General features: G+C 38.8%; 1 protein-coding gene across 3 annotated transcripts in view; it reads right to left on the bottom strand.

Moving 5' to 3' along the window:
- The window catches only part of NELL2 (neural EGFL like 2), a 460,086-nt gene that overhangs the window by 94,168 nt on the left and 350,801 nt on the right, over nucleotides 1–15,117 (bottom strand). For all 3 annotated transcript variants that reach the window (XM_061416377.1, XM_061416378.1, XM_061416379.1), the window contains 2 exons: nucleotides 7,872–7,994; nucleotides 5,039–5,134 (listed from right to left, as the gene is read on the bottom strand). In XM_061416377.1, the coding sequence (XP_061272361.1) occupies nucleotides 5,039–5,134; nucleotides 7,872–7,994 (219 nt within the window). The remainder of the gene's footprint in view (nucleotides 1–5,038; nucleotides 5,135–7,871; nucleotides 7,995–15,117) is intronic.

The following is a 15,117-nucleotide window of genomic DNA, read 5'->3' as shown; positions in this document are numbered from 1 at the left end:
GCCCTTGGCTTTTATAGACAGTTACTTAGAGCATTGCCTTTCTTTGGGATTGGAATAAAAACTGACCTTTTCCAGTCCTGTGGCCACTGCTGAGTTTTCCAAATTTGCTGGCATATTGAGTGCAGCACTTTCACAGCATCATCTTATAGGATTTGAAATAGTTCAACTGGAATTCCATCACCGCCACTAGCTTTGTTCATAGTGATGCTACCTCAGGCCCACTTGACTTCCCATTCCAGGATGTCTGGCTTTAGGTGAGTGATCACACCATCATGATTGTCTGGGTCGTGAAGATCTTTTTTGTACAGTTCTTCTGTGTATTCTTGCCACCTCTTCTTAATATCTTCTGCTTCTGTTAGATTCATACTATTTCTGTCCTTTATTGAGCCCATCATTGCATGAAATGTACCCTTGGTATCTCTAATTTTCTTGAAGAGACCTCTAGTCTTTCCCATTCTATTGCTTTTCTCTATTTCTTTGCACTGATCGCTGAGGAAGGCTTTCTTATTTCTCCTTGCTATTCTTTGGAACTCTGCATTCAGATGCTTATATCTTTCCTTTTCTCCTTTGCTTTTCACTTCTCTTCTTTTCACAGCTATTTGTAAGGCCTCCTCAGACAGCCATTTTGCTTTTTTGCATTTCTTTTTCTTGGGGATGGTCTTGATCCCTGTCTCCTGTACAATGTCATGAACCTCCATGCATAGTTCTTCAGGCACTCTGTCTATCAGATCTAGTCCCTTAAATCTATTTCTTACTTCCACTGTATAATCATAAGGGATTTGATTTAAGTCATACCTGAATGGTCTAGTGGTTTTCCCTACTTTCTTCAATTTAAGTCTGAATTTGGCAATAAGGAGTTCATGATCTGAGCCACAGTCAGCTTCTGGTCTTGTTTTTGCTGACTGTATAGAGCTTCTCCATCTTTGGCTGCAAAGAATATAACCAATCTGATTTCAGTGTCGACCATTTGGTGATGTCCATGTGTAGAGTCTTCTCTTGTGTTGTTGAAAGAGGGTGTTTGCCATGACTAGTGCGTTCTCTTGGCAACTCTATTAGACTTTGCCCTGCTTCATTCTGTACTCCAAGGCCAAATTTGCCTGTTATTCCAGGTATTTCTTGACTTTCTACTTTTGCATTCCAGTCCCCTATAATGAAAAGGGCATTTTTTTGGGGTGTTAATTCTAAAAGGTCTTGTAGGTCTTCATAGAACCATTCAGGTTCAGCTTCTTCAGCATTACTGGTCAGGGCATAGACCTGGATTACCATGATATTGAATGGTTTGCCTTGGAAACGAACAGAGATCATTCTGTCGTTTTTGAGATTGCATCCAAGTACTGCATTTTGGACTCTTTTGTTGACCATGATGGCTACTCCATTTCTTCTGAGGGATTCCTGCCCACAGTAGTAGATATAATGGTCATCTGAGTTAAATTCACCCATTCCAGTACATTTTAGTTCACTGATTTCTAGAATGTCGACGTTCACTCTTGCCATCTCCTCTTTGACCACTTCCAATTTGCCTTGATTCATGGACCTAACATTCCAGGTTCCTACGCAATATTGGTCTTTACAGCATCGGACCTTGCTTCTATCACCAGTCCCATCCACAACTGGGTATTGTTTTTGCTTTGGCTCCATCCCTTCATTCTTTCTGGAGTTATTTATCCACTGATCTCCAGTAGCATATTGGGTACCTACTGACCTGGGGAGTTCCTCTTTCAGTATCCTATCATTTTGCCTTTTCATACTGTTCATGGGGTTCTTAAGGTAAGAATACTAAAGTGGTTTGCCATTTCCTTCTCCAGTGGACCACATTCTGTCAGACCTCTCCACCATGAACCATCTCACACGCTAGCAGACTAATGCTCAAAATTCTCCAAGTTCACAGCAATACGTGAACCATGAACTTCCAGATGTTCAAGCTGGTTTTAGAAAATGCAGAGGAACCAGAGATCAAATTGCCAACATTTGCTGGATCATTGAAAGAGCAAGAGAGTTCCAGAGAAACATCTACTTCTGCTTTATTGACTACACCAAAGGCTTTGACTGTGTGGATCACAACAAACTGTGGAAAATTCTTCAAGAGATGGGAATACCAGACCACCTGACCTGCCTCCTGAGAAATTTGTACGCAGGTCAAGAAGCAACAGTTAGAACCAGACATGAAACAACAGACTGGTTCCAAATTGGGAAAGGAGTACGTCAAAGCTGTATATGCTCATCCTGCTTATTTAATTTATATGCAGAGTACATCATGAGAAACGCTGAGCTGGAAGAAGCACAAGCTGGAATCAAGATTGCCGGGAGAAATATCAATAATCTCCGATATGCAGATGACACCACCCTTATGGCAGAAAGTGAAGAAGAACTAAAGAGTCTCTTGATGAAAGTGAAAGAGGAGAGTGAAAAAATTGGCTTAAATCTCAACATTCAGAAAATGAAGATCATGGCATCTGGTCCCATCACTTCATGGCAAATAGGTGGGGAAACAGTGAAAACAGTGGCTAACTTTATTTTTCTGGACTCCAAAATCACTGCAGATGGTGATTGCAGCCATGAAATTAAAAGATGCTTACTCCTTGGAAGGAATGTTATAACTAACCTAGACAGCATATTGAAAAGCACAGACATTACTTTGTCAACAAAGGTCCGTCTAGTCAAGGCTATGGTTGTTCCAGTAGTCATGTATGGATGTCAGAGTTGGACTATAAAGAAAGCTGAGCACCAGAGAATTGATGCTTTTGAACTTTGGTGTTGTAGAAGACTTTTGCGAGTCCCTTGGACTGTAAGGAGATCCAACCAGTCTATCCTAAAGATCAGTCCTGGATGTTCTTTGGAAGGACTGATGTTGAAGCTGAAACTCCAATACTTTGGCCACTTGATGCGAAGGGCTGACTCATTTGAAAAGACCCTTATGTTGGGAAAGATTGAGGGCAGGAGGAGAAGGGGATGACAGAGGATGAGATGGTTAGATAGCATCACCAACTCAATGGACATGAGTTTGGGTAAACTCCGGGTGTTGGTGATGGACAGGGAGGCCTGGTGTGCTGTGGCTCATGGGTCGCAAAGCATAGGTCATGACTGAGCAACTGAACCGAACTTAGAGCAAGTGTGAGACTCTCCTCTTATAGACTGAAAGTTCAAGGATAATTATATAGAGAAAACTAAATATTCTGTTGCATTATTTTTAACTCCAGTTTTAAATTTTACATTGCTCATATTAATCTTATGCCATTTCACACTTTCACAATCTCTCCAAATAATTTTTTTTTTAGTGGCGGAATGATATGCAGGATTGAGCACGGTCATTTTTCATCCCAGATTTTCTGGGACAGTCTTTATTTCAAAAATACACACCACCGAAATGCTCTGAAGAAGCCACTATTTCACTAACCAGATTCTGCACCAGAAACAGCATAAAATACTGTAGTATTCAAGGGACACAGTCAGTACAGGAGTTAATGTACAGGAGAATTACAATGTACCTTGATACATGTGTGTGGGGGGGATAGTTACTAGTAGAGAACATGGGATAGAAGCATTGTAGAACCACTGCACTGGAAGTCTTTGATTTTGAGCTACTAAATCCAAGATAGTTAATTATCAGAAATCTGTAGTAAATAAGCTCTGTGAATGATTCACATGCATGCTGAGTTTTGGAACTCCTGATTTAAGAAATGATCTCCTTAAGAAAGAGCCCCATATATCAAGGATAGTCACTAGGCATTTTCTGTTAGAGATATTTGTAACCCATTGGTCACTGAAGTTTGAAAAGAACCACTTAGACGTATTTGCAGAAACAAAGGATGTAGTGATGCAGTCCCTTCGTGAGCAACCTTCTGTGTATAGTGGCAGTACTTATTCAGCAAAATTTTCACTTCCCAAGTGGACCAGAGCATTTTCTGTCTTACATTTTGATTGATGTGTTTATTAAACCGGATGACTGCAAGAGGGATGGAGATGGGACATTCACTGTGTCTATTGCACAGAGATTTATGAAAAGCAATGGGAGGCAGTGACCACCAATCACTGGTGGCAGCAGCTTTCTCTTAGGGAGATTAATCGGACTTTGTGAGGACCTGCTATTAGAATCCATTTAACCCAAAGTAGGGCTTCCCAGGTGGCCCTCCCTAGTGGTAAAAAATCTACCTGCCAATGCAGGAGACATAAGAGATGTGGGCTTGATCCCTGGGTTGGGAAAATCCCCTGGTGGAGGACATGGAAACCCACTCCAGCATTCTCGCCTGGAGAATCCTATGGACAGAGGAGCCTGGTGAGCTAAGTCCAGAGGGTTGCAAAGAGTCAGACATGACTAAAGCAACAGCAGGCACACAGCCCAAAGCAACCAAAACTACTACTGACTTGATTTTAATTAGGACCTAATAATCAATGTACTTTTTAAATTCTTAAGGTATATTTAAATGGACAAAACCATCTTACTTTGAGTCATAAGCCATATACTGTGTATAGATATATATATTTAAATATTTTTAAAAGCTTCTAGTATTAGTCTCTATCAGAAAGAGCAAGTTCAGAATGGACTTGGATGAGGAAAAATTAAGGAGTAGAGAACTTTAAATATTTTGTAAATATATGACAATGAAAAAACATTAAGTGGACCAGGTAAAAATTTATTAAAACATCTCAAATGTGGATGTAGGAAGTAGTATATTCCAGGAAGTGAGCTGACCAGAAGCTTGAACTCCATGTTTTGATATTATCATATAATTTTCAGGAACACAGGGCTCCAAATGAGTAAAATGAATTATGAAGTCATAAAATCCTAGGCAATCCCACACATTTTTTTCCTGAGAAAGTTCAATATGCTTCTAGTTATAATAGCTGCAAAACCTCTTTAGACTTTGGGCAAACATTCAGTGAATACCTCTCCCTGAAACTTTCTACCTCCTGCATCCTAAGCTTCCGTGTTAATAGAACCATGCTTTTGAGAGCCTACTTGAAACACTATTTTCCTCATGGATTACTTCATACATTGGTATAAAAGTTCATTTTCTAGAAGACGGTATGATATCCTTACCTGTTTCACAGCTGTGCCCGGTGAAGCCTTGTGGGCAGGCACACACGTTGGCGGCAATACAAGCTCCTCCATTTCTACAACCATCTTGGCAAAATGCTAAAATAATTCAGATACATGATTTTAGCACTTTATAAGGAAACAATTCAAGATTCTTCAAACTAGCTTTTCTTTATTGCCTTGGAGATGTTGACATCCAATTATACATCCTATTATAATTTCATATTCATAATACACTTTCCATATAGGTAAGAAACTTCAACACAATTTGTAGAACAATACTCTTTCTGATGTTAAGTGTTTCACCTATAAAAGAAAATACTGAACTTTCTTTTAACAAAAACCAGTAACCTTACACAGCAGTAAGTGCATTAGAATTAGTATTATATCTCATTATAACAATCTAAAAATCTTGAAATTAAAACTATAAAAAATGGCAACTATCCTATACAGTTACCTAAAGAGCAAACCACCATCTAGAGAATGAGACTCAGAAACTAGAAATGATTGAATCCTATGAGGCTCTGATCATTCTTCACACTGTCCAAAATGTCAAAAAATACTAGAAAAATGCCCCATCTTTCAAAAAGCTATAAATCCATCCTAAAGGGATGAATTAATCAATAATGAGAATTTGCCAAAGGGGTCTTAGAGTCTTGCATTCCCCCGCCAAGGATACGTCAGGATCCAGGGCAAAGGAACTTCATGGCCTGTTGTGTTAGAGTGGCTTTGTGAGTGAGGGGAGTTTTTCTGTGAGTAGAAAAGGGAGCCAAGTTTCAAGCCATTGCAAGGGTGATGTTTTGAGATGGTTTGGCTTCCAAAAACAAAAAGTGGGAAAAACAAGGTAGGTAAGACTGTGTACCCTTGGAAACTTCTGTTTCCACCTCAATTTATACTTTGTTTCTGTAAGGCTCAGGACTACTCCCTCAGCCTGGCCAGGTCTGTCATGGATGAACCACACCAGCATTTTCCAGGCCTCAAGCAAAAGCTTTTTCTCTAATTTTCTGGCACATGCTTCCCATAGTTAGTTAGGATGTACTTTCTCAGAGAGGTAAACTGTAGAAATCTGAGATTCTGTGACTGAGTTAAAAGAAGCTTGACTTGACTTCTTTGATTCTAGGTCCTAATTTGTCTTCATCCTAGGCAAAAACAATACCTAGTCACCAGGAATTTGCAAAGAGATTAGGAATTTAAGTCTCATAAAAAGAAAGGGTATATCATGTATATATCTTCACTGGAGTAATTTACAAGATTTCAGCATGTTGATGGAGGACAGGATGCAGATCCTATATCTAAAATATATCTCTTCCCAGCTTTTGACATTCCCATCAGAAAGGCACATAGGACTGGAGAGTCTTTTGATAACCTATAGTCCTAATTTCCAGAAGAAATTTATAGATCCTGGAAAGTTCTCCTTATTTCAAAGAATTTTCTATCTGCATCTACTCAAGGCTTCAAGAATTCTTTACACTATAAACTTTACTCTTCATATGAATAAGGAGTGGGAGTCAAGTACAACTAAGACTGAGAAGGTTGGGCTCCCAGATAAAATCTTAACTCTCAGCACACCCAGATGCTTTGGGGAAGTCCTAAGGGATCAGGTACACTATGCTATGGATTTAGCTTTTCTCTGGATCAGTCTAGATTCTGAGGAAATCTTTGTGGGATTTGGACCCCTAAATGAGTAGATCTTTACAATGCTCTAAATTATGGATTTCCATAACTTTTACAATCAGAATAATCCTCTGGCTCATCCATGTCTGTATCCAGTGTATTATTGTAGAACAGGCCTTAGACTCATGCTCCAAGGCCACTGCATTAATAATCATTTGTGTTATTTCCTGTCTCCCATATACATGGCATCAAATAAAATTAATTTTAGTAATCTCCATGACAGCATATTTGAGGAATGGGCAGTTTTGAAGCTTAAAATGCCTAAATTAGACAAATCATAAGTTTTATATGACATAATAAGGAATATGGACTTTATCCTATGGAAGTCAGTATGAGTTTCCAAAACAGTTTCCAAAATAGTTTCCTCTATTTCCCTTGTGAACTAGGAGGTAAGCTCATCTGATGAAGAAAAAAGAGAGCATGGGTGCAAGAGAGAATTAATGGATGTTGGGAGACTAGTTGGAATGTCCACTGATGCAAATGAAAATCTGAGAATTATTGATAAATAATTCTCAGGTAAAATCAGAGATGACAATACATACGAACCCAATATTCCCAGTTAATTAGTACCTAACAGCTCAAGAGAGAAAACAGAGAAGAAAAACAGTCTGACTGATCCCAAATAGATATTTTACAGTGAATCATGGTAGTAAAACAAATGGGTTGATGGTACTGCTGAAAAAATACAGCTGTAATGTTTGGACTCAAAAAGAAGTATATGAACCTGGGAGGAGACTGGAAAACTGGATGAAAAGGAAAGATCAGAGAGGTTAAAGATGAAAATCTGTGAAAAGAACAGAAGGGGAAAACTGGAAGCAAAGGGACTTGGGGTCAGACAATAAAAATTTAAAGTCTAGATTTCAAAGATGGAGCAGTTCTGTACAAAAGTGCCTAGGGTATGGTTACGGCCACGGTCTGCTTGAGAGGAATAAGTGCAAAACCACTGCGGTTGAGGTCATGGAACATTAAACCAGAGTTGATGAACAGCTGGCCACTTAAACACTGATGTGATCCAAGAGGAAGAACGTGAGCTACACTTTGAAGTTCTCAGTGGCTGTGGGAAACACCCAGAAGGTAGGTAACAGTGATGAAAAAGGGTGGAGAGGAGAGATGGAGTGCATCATCCCTAATGAAAGAGGTATTAGCGCTTAAAATCTTTTACCTTTGCATGTAGTTCCATTCCCGGTATAGCCTGGTTTGCAGACGCAGTTGTGTCCTCCAACAGTATTGAAGCATAAAGCATTTTCATCACAGTTGTGCTGATTCGTGACACACTCATCATGTTCTGAAATGAGGACACAGTTTTGTTACTCAAAGATAGATTTTCAAAGACACTGTGTTTTAAATTGTACCTTTATCTTTGTTATTGTATGGTATTTCTTTCCAACAAAAACATGCACAGATTATCTATTAAAGAAGAGTTTGTATTTTGAGGTACATACATAGTGCATACATCCACAAACTTTGAACACAAAAAGATTTGGACAAAAGGCAGATGAATAGTAGGAATGAATAGAGGAGCAGACAGGGAAGGATAGGAATTAATTCTCAGAAGTAGATACCACAGCCAGCTGTTTAGTCTCAGTGGTTAATATTTGGGGAATTATCTCATGATATAAATCGGCCACCTAACTTTTTCCTGTAGTAAGGGAAGGATGATAGGAAAGGAGGTGTGACTGTATTGCTCCACAAATCCTGACCTGCAGGATAATGGAACTGAAGCCCTGCGAATTAGATGCAGTTAACACCCACATCCACACTTGCAAACATAAAGATACACATGCAAACTGTTGGGGGTATTGGCATTTCTTCGTAAGTTGCCTCTTTCTGCAAAGGAGGTCACACTTTTCTTAAATAAGACAAACTTGCCTTTATAATATGTGCAAACACAAACTTTTTGATATACAGTCAACATGATACCTTCTTTAACTGTGTGTAACCTGACACTTTCAAAAGCACTGAATCACTTGATACCCCCAGCTCTGCTATGAGAGAGGAAGAACCGATGTCATTATCACTAGTTTAAAGACAAGTCAATGGTGGCTCAGAGTGCTTCAGGGGCCTGCACAAATTCACAGTCATAACAGGCAACTTCAGGATTCTAGCTCAGTGTTCAGCAAAAATGTAAACATGAGGAATAACTACAGTCAATATGAGAAAGAAAACAGATCTAACACTAGAATCAAGACAAGTAGGAAATGAAATACAGATAAGGAAATGCATACGAGTTAGTTCAGCGATCTGAAATCCCTACAGCCTCATACTCACACGGATCACCCAGGCTCTTGCATAAATATTATTCAGGTCTAAAATTAAATTGTATTTTAATATAATTACATTAATTAAGCCATTAATTCACCATGATATAAATAATCAAAGCAAAAAGAAATATTTCTTTTTCACTTTAGAATTCTTGGTATTTCAAACAACATAGATACTATTCTAAATAACATAACAGTAATATATCTAATTTTGAAAAAAACTTGCCTTTGACATATGCAGTTGAGATTAGACTAACATTTAACTACTAAAATCAGATGCTCCTTATTTTTTTAAAAAAAGGTTAACATTTCATGATTCTATGTCCTGTGTTAAACAAGCACAAAGTTGGATACCTTTAACTATAGCTCTATAATAACTTTATAAAGATTATTCCCAATAACTTTTCAGAGGACAGAGAGATTTCAGTCACTAAGGTTTTAGAATTACAGTAATAGATACTTTATTCTACAAATTCCTGGCTGAATTTCCCCCAATTGTATAAAATTCCACTTTTATTATTTAGAATCAGAATATTTTAGAGATTTTAATAAATTTATGCATACTGATGGCAGCCTAGAAAACAGCTGGATTACAAATGGGTGTCTTAACTGGGGCTACCCTTGGACATGATTAAATATCGGAGAGACCAGAACGGGCAGCCTACCTACTTGAGTTCAGCTGCCTAAAGCAAAATAAATCTGCTCTGTGTAGTTTGCAGCTGCTGCCAATTTTCTTTCCAGTGCAATTCAAAGAGCTGCAGTTAATCTATAAATCTCTATATGGATAGCTACGGGCCCTTTAAAGACAGCTGCTGATTGATTTGATGCTGTTTTTATCCCTGTCTTGCTTGTCCTCTTAATTAGATGGCACCCACTGGGTAGAGGAAGGGCCTAACAAGATTTAGTTTAACATCCAGTATGGTAATGTTCAACAAACGTAAATAACTGCACAACCCAGGATCTGCTTTCCTCTGTTGTCCTTTACTCACAGCATCCACTGAAATGAAGAAGTGGGTCCTAAGCAATTCAAGGGTGAAGACAGTTTTCCAGTTTTCAAATGTACCAGTGCACACAGGTGTGAACGCTGTTCTCTTGGCCTTCAGTGCCTACCCCATGGATTCTCCTGGAAAATTCTTACTACTTTTAAATTCAGTTCAGTCACTCAGTTGTGACTGACTCTTTGCGACCCCATGGACTGCAGCATGCCAGGCTTCCCTGTCCATCACCAACTACCGGAGCCTACTCAAACTCATGTCCATTGAGTCGGTGATGCCATCCAACCATCTCATCCTCTATTGTCTCCTTCTCCTCCTGCCTTCAATCTTTCCCAGCATCAGGGTCTTTTCCAATGAATTGGTTGTTTGCATCAGGTGGCCAAAGTATTGGAGTTTCAGCTTCAGCATCAGTCCTTCCAATGAAAATTCAGGACTGATTTCCTTTTGGATTGATTGGTTGGATCTCCTTACAGTCCAAGGGACTCTCAAGAGTCTTCTCCAACACCATAGTTCAAAAGCATCGATTCTTTGGTGCTCAGATTTCTTTATGGTTCAACTCTCACATCCATACATGACTACTGGAAAAACCATAGCTTTGACTAGACAGACCTTTGCTGACAAAGTAATGTCTCTGCTTTTTAATATGCATGTCTAGATTGGTCATAGCTTTTCTTCCAAGGAGCAAGTGTCTTTTAATTTCATGGCTGCAGTCACCATCTGCAGTGATTTTGGAGCACCCCTCCCCCCCCCAAAAAAAAAGTCTCTCACTGTTAAATGACATGTTTTCTGTGAAAATATCTTTCTCCTACCTCCTGCAGAGTTGGGGGCTTCTGTCTGCTTTCCCTAGCACAAGGCTCTCTTACTATATTTTATCATAAATGTCCGCTTCTCCTTGGTCCTCTATTTTCATGCACCACTTGGGACTGTGAAGTTTAGGGGAAGAATTTTACATTTTTCTTTGTATTTCATTTCAGCATTTAAAGATAGTGTTTCAAATAAATGATTCAAAGAATGTATGACCAGATCAGGAAAGCTAGGATAGCCTCCCTCTGCTGTTATCATTCAAGTCAACCGAATCCATTCAACTGTAGAGTGTGTGTATGTGCTCAGTTGCTCAGTTGTATCTGACTCTGTGGCCCCAGGGACTAAAGCCCACCAGGCTCCTCTGTCCATGGGATTCTCCAGGCAAGAATACTGGAATAGTTGGCCATTCCCTCTCCAGAGAATCTTCCCAACCCAGGGATCAAACCCCTATCTCTTATGTCTCCTATTCTGGCAGGTGGATTCTTTACCTCTGAGCCATCTGGGAAGCCCCATTTAACTGGAGACTAGATATCAAATGGAAAGCTACTGAAACGTAAGCTGTTTTTTTGTTTGTTTTTTTTTTTTACTGATTTTTCTATCATGGTGTTTTATTTGGTTTGGAATATTTCAAATGTTTATTAAGATAGCAAGATACACTTTGAAAACAAATATTGATTCCTTTTCATCATTACTTTAATTTTTTTCACACAACTTAAAGTTGGTCATACAATTATCAACTAAACGGTGATCTTAAGAAAAGTCTTTTAAAATGCCTTTCCTGAAATCTCACAGAAGAATTAACTTTAATTTGACAGCTCTTTACAAAAGAGAATGTGAATGAAGCAAGGAGCAAATATCCTATAAGGTTATCTCAATAAATAGTTAACGATTGCTGTGCCATATCCAGTTTTGGTCAAATGTCAATCTTTTTACCCTTTCCCTGACTCACATACCCCTAAGGACTCAACCACCAACCCACCAGTCAGCCTATCTATTTTTAAAACTTCCTCCAACATTTTAAACATATAATTGATAAAATAAGGAGGGAAATATTATGACAGAATTTAAATCAATATTATATACCAGTGTTTGAGAAGAGCATGTCAGGATGTAAGTGTGAATGAATTCCAAGTTTTATTTCACATATAGTGAAATGCAGACATTTCAGGTATGATGTTCAGAATATTCAATCTGTCAGATTCAATGCTATCCTCATATCCTCAGATAAAATGTCATTGTTCATGTGACATGACAGTTCAAACAATAGCTGGGATTGAAACCAAATGCACCCTTTTCTTTTTCTTTTCACTAAAAATATTAGCACATAATAATTTTAATCAAAATATAATCATTTTTGTATCTATGCATTTTAAACAGTAAAATGGAAAAAAGAAAGAAATATTGAAGGAAAACTCCATCCTTTAACATTTCTTAACAAATAGTAATATGGATGTCAATTATTATAGTACATTCTATATAGAACAGATGACCTTATAGTGGTAGCTGGCAAAAATTTCTCTTGAATGCCATAATTTGCTTGCTCTGCATCCTCACATATATGTGAAACTGGTTTTACACCAGTGACAAAGGTCAGCACAGTAAAATTCATTTATGAAAATAAAGTAATAATATACACACCTGAATTTACCTAAATGTAGATGTTACATCGGAGAAGGCAATGGCACCCCACTCCTGTACTCTTGCCTGGAAAATCCCATGGACAGAGGAGCCTGGTGGGCTGTATAGTCCATGGGGTCGCTAAGAGTCGGACACGACTGAGCGACTTCACTTTCACTTTTCGCTTTCATGCATTGGAGAAGGAAATGGCAACCCACTCCAGTGTTCTTGCCTGGAGAATCCCAGGGACGGGGAGCCTGGTGGGCTGCCGTCTAGGGGTCTCACAGTCGGACACGACTGAAGTGACTTAGCAGCAGTAGCAGCAGATGTTACATATAACAAAAATATTGTCATTTCACTAACCTGTGTAAGTTAATGTATCTAAAATCATTTTAAGACTCAACACCCAACAGATCATTAGTCATAATAACACATCAGATCAGATCAGATCAGTCGCTCAGTCGTGTCCGACTCTTTGCGACCCCATGAATCGCAGCACGCCAGGCCTCCCTGTCCATCACCAACTCCCGGAGTTCACTCAGACTCACGTCCATCGAGTCAGTGATGCCATCCAGCCATCTCATCCTCTGTCGTCCCCTTCTCCTCCTGACCCCAATCCCTCCCAGCATCAGAGTCTTTTCCAATGAGTCAACTCTTCGCATGAGGTGGCCAAAGTACTGGAGTTTCAGCTTTAGCATTATTCTCTCCAAAGAAATCCCAGGGCTGATCTCCTTCAGAATGGACTGGTTGGATCTCCTTGCAGTCCAAGGGACTCTCAAGAGTCTTCTCCAACACCACAGTTCAAAAGCATCAATTCTTTGGCGCTCAGCCTTCTTCACAGTCCAACTCTCACATCCATACATGACCACAGGAAAAACCATAGCCTTGACTAGACGAACCTTTGTTGGCAAAGTAATGTCTCTGCTTTTGAATATGCTATCTAGGTTGGATTCAAATTGAATTTTAAAATTGGTGTTCATATTGAGCTGTTTCCAGAATGAATATACTATCTAGAGATGATATGGCCATTCTAAAATTCACATAGCTTTTCTCAGTGTGATTTTAACACAGACATACAATACACATAGCACATGTTCTATTCAAGAAATTCACTATGATACAAAATGCAAATACTACAGAAAATAGGAGTGAAAGTAATTTAAATATATCTACAATTCAATTAAATACAAAATTTTCAATGTCTATTTGTATTAGGATTTTCCTGGGATTAAAAATATGACTATAAGTAGTAGTTACCCTCACAGAACTTATAATTTAGTTGGGGAGATTAGATAAAAACATAAAAGCCATACATGGCTTCATTATGAGAAATGCTGAAGCAAGGAAGTAATCTCTGTTTAAAAATGTTGTTGAGATCAACAGAGAAAGTCATTTCTAGTTGGGTAAGTGGGAATACAAGAATGACTTTATGCAGAAGGGAGCATTTGACACAGATATTTTTTATGTGTGTGGAGGAAAGTTACAGATTCCAAATTAAAACAGCACTTATTTATTTGCTTCTTTTCTTTTTGGAATCTTGAGCCTCTTATAAGGTTGAATGAACTTCAGTGCTTTGTAATAATTGTACCTCTAATTCAGTGCTTACTACATACTACACACTTTGTAACAAAAACCACTTCATTTAATCCTCATATTCACGTGGAAACATTATTTTTCGGGAAGTTAAATTTGGCTTGTAGATGTTACCTATCTTGCCTGAGATCGCATGGCTGATAACTGTTAGAGCTGTGAATCAGGACATCTGACTCCAGAAAGTAGTCTACTGATTGCTATGCAACAGAGCCTCCTGACATTTAATAAGTCTTCCCTGATCTATTTTTTTACTCTAGTGATCTTCGATGTAATTATTCAGAAATTTTGAATGTTTATACATTAGAAGTCTTCTAATGCTTAGTGTTAGGAAGCTGTGACTGCTGTTCAGTTGCTAAGTCACGTCCAACTCTTTGTGACCCACTGGACTGCAGCACGCTAGGTTTCCCTGAATTTCACTATCTTCCAGAGTTTGCTCAAACTCATGTCCACTGAGTTGGTGATGCTATCCTCATCCTCTCTTGTCTCCTTCTTCTCCTGCCTTCAATCTTTCCCAGCATGAGGTCTTTTCCAATGAGTCTGCTCTATCAGGTGGCCAAAGCATTGGAGCTTCAATTTCAGCATCAGTCCTTCCAAAGAATATTCAGGGTTGATTTCCTTTAGGATGGACTGGTTGGATCTCCTTGCCATCCAAGGGACTCTCAAGAGTCTTCTCCAGCACCACAGTTCAAAAGCAACAGTTCTTCGGCACTCAGGTTTCTTTATGGTCCAACTCTTACATCTGTATATGACTACAGAAAAAACCATAGCTTTGATTATGTGGACCTTTGTCAGCAAAGTGATGTCTCTGCTTTTTAATATGCTGTCTAGGTTTGTCATAGCTTTCCGTCCAAGAAGTAAGCATCTTAATTTCATGGCTGCAGTCACTGTCCATGTGATTTTGGAGCCCAAGAAAATAAAATTTGGCATTGTTTCCACTTTTTCCCCATCTATTTGCCATGAAGTGATGGGACTGGATGCCATGATCTTAGTTTTTTGAATGTTGAGTTTTAAGCCAGTTTTTTCACTCTGCTCTTTCATCCTCAAAAAGAAGCTCTAGTTCCTCTTCACTTTCTGCCATTAGAGTGGTATCATCTGCACATCTGACATTGTTGATCTCTTTATTGTATTTTCTAGTACT

This window comes from Bos javanicus, chromosome 5 (genome assembly GCF_032452875.1).
Source record: "Bos javanicus breed banteng chromosome 5, ARS-OSU_banteng_1.0, whole genome shotgun sequence".
In the NCBI taxonomy this organism is placed as follows: Eukaryota; Metazoa; Chordata; class Mammalia; order Artiodactyla; family Bovidae; genus Bos; species Bos javanicus.
The sequence above is the reverse complement of the archived record's forward strand: the minus strand, read 5'-3'. Positions and strand labels throughout refer to the sequence as shown.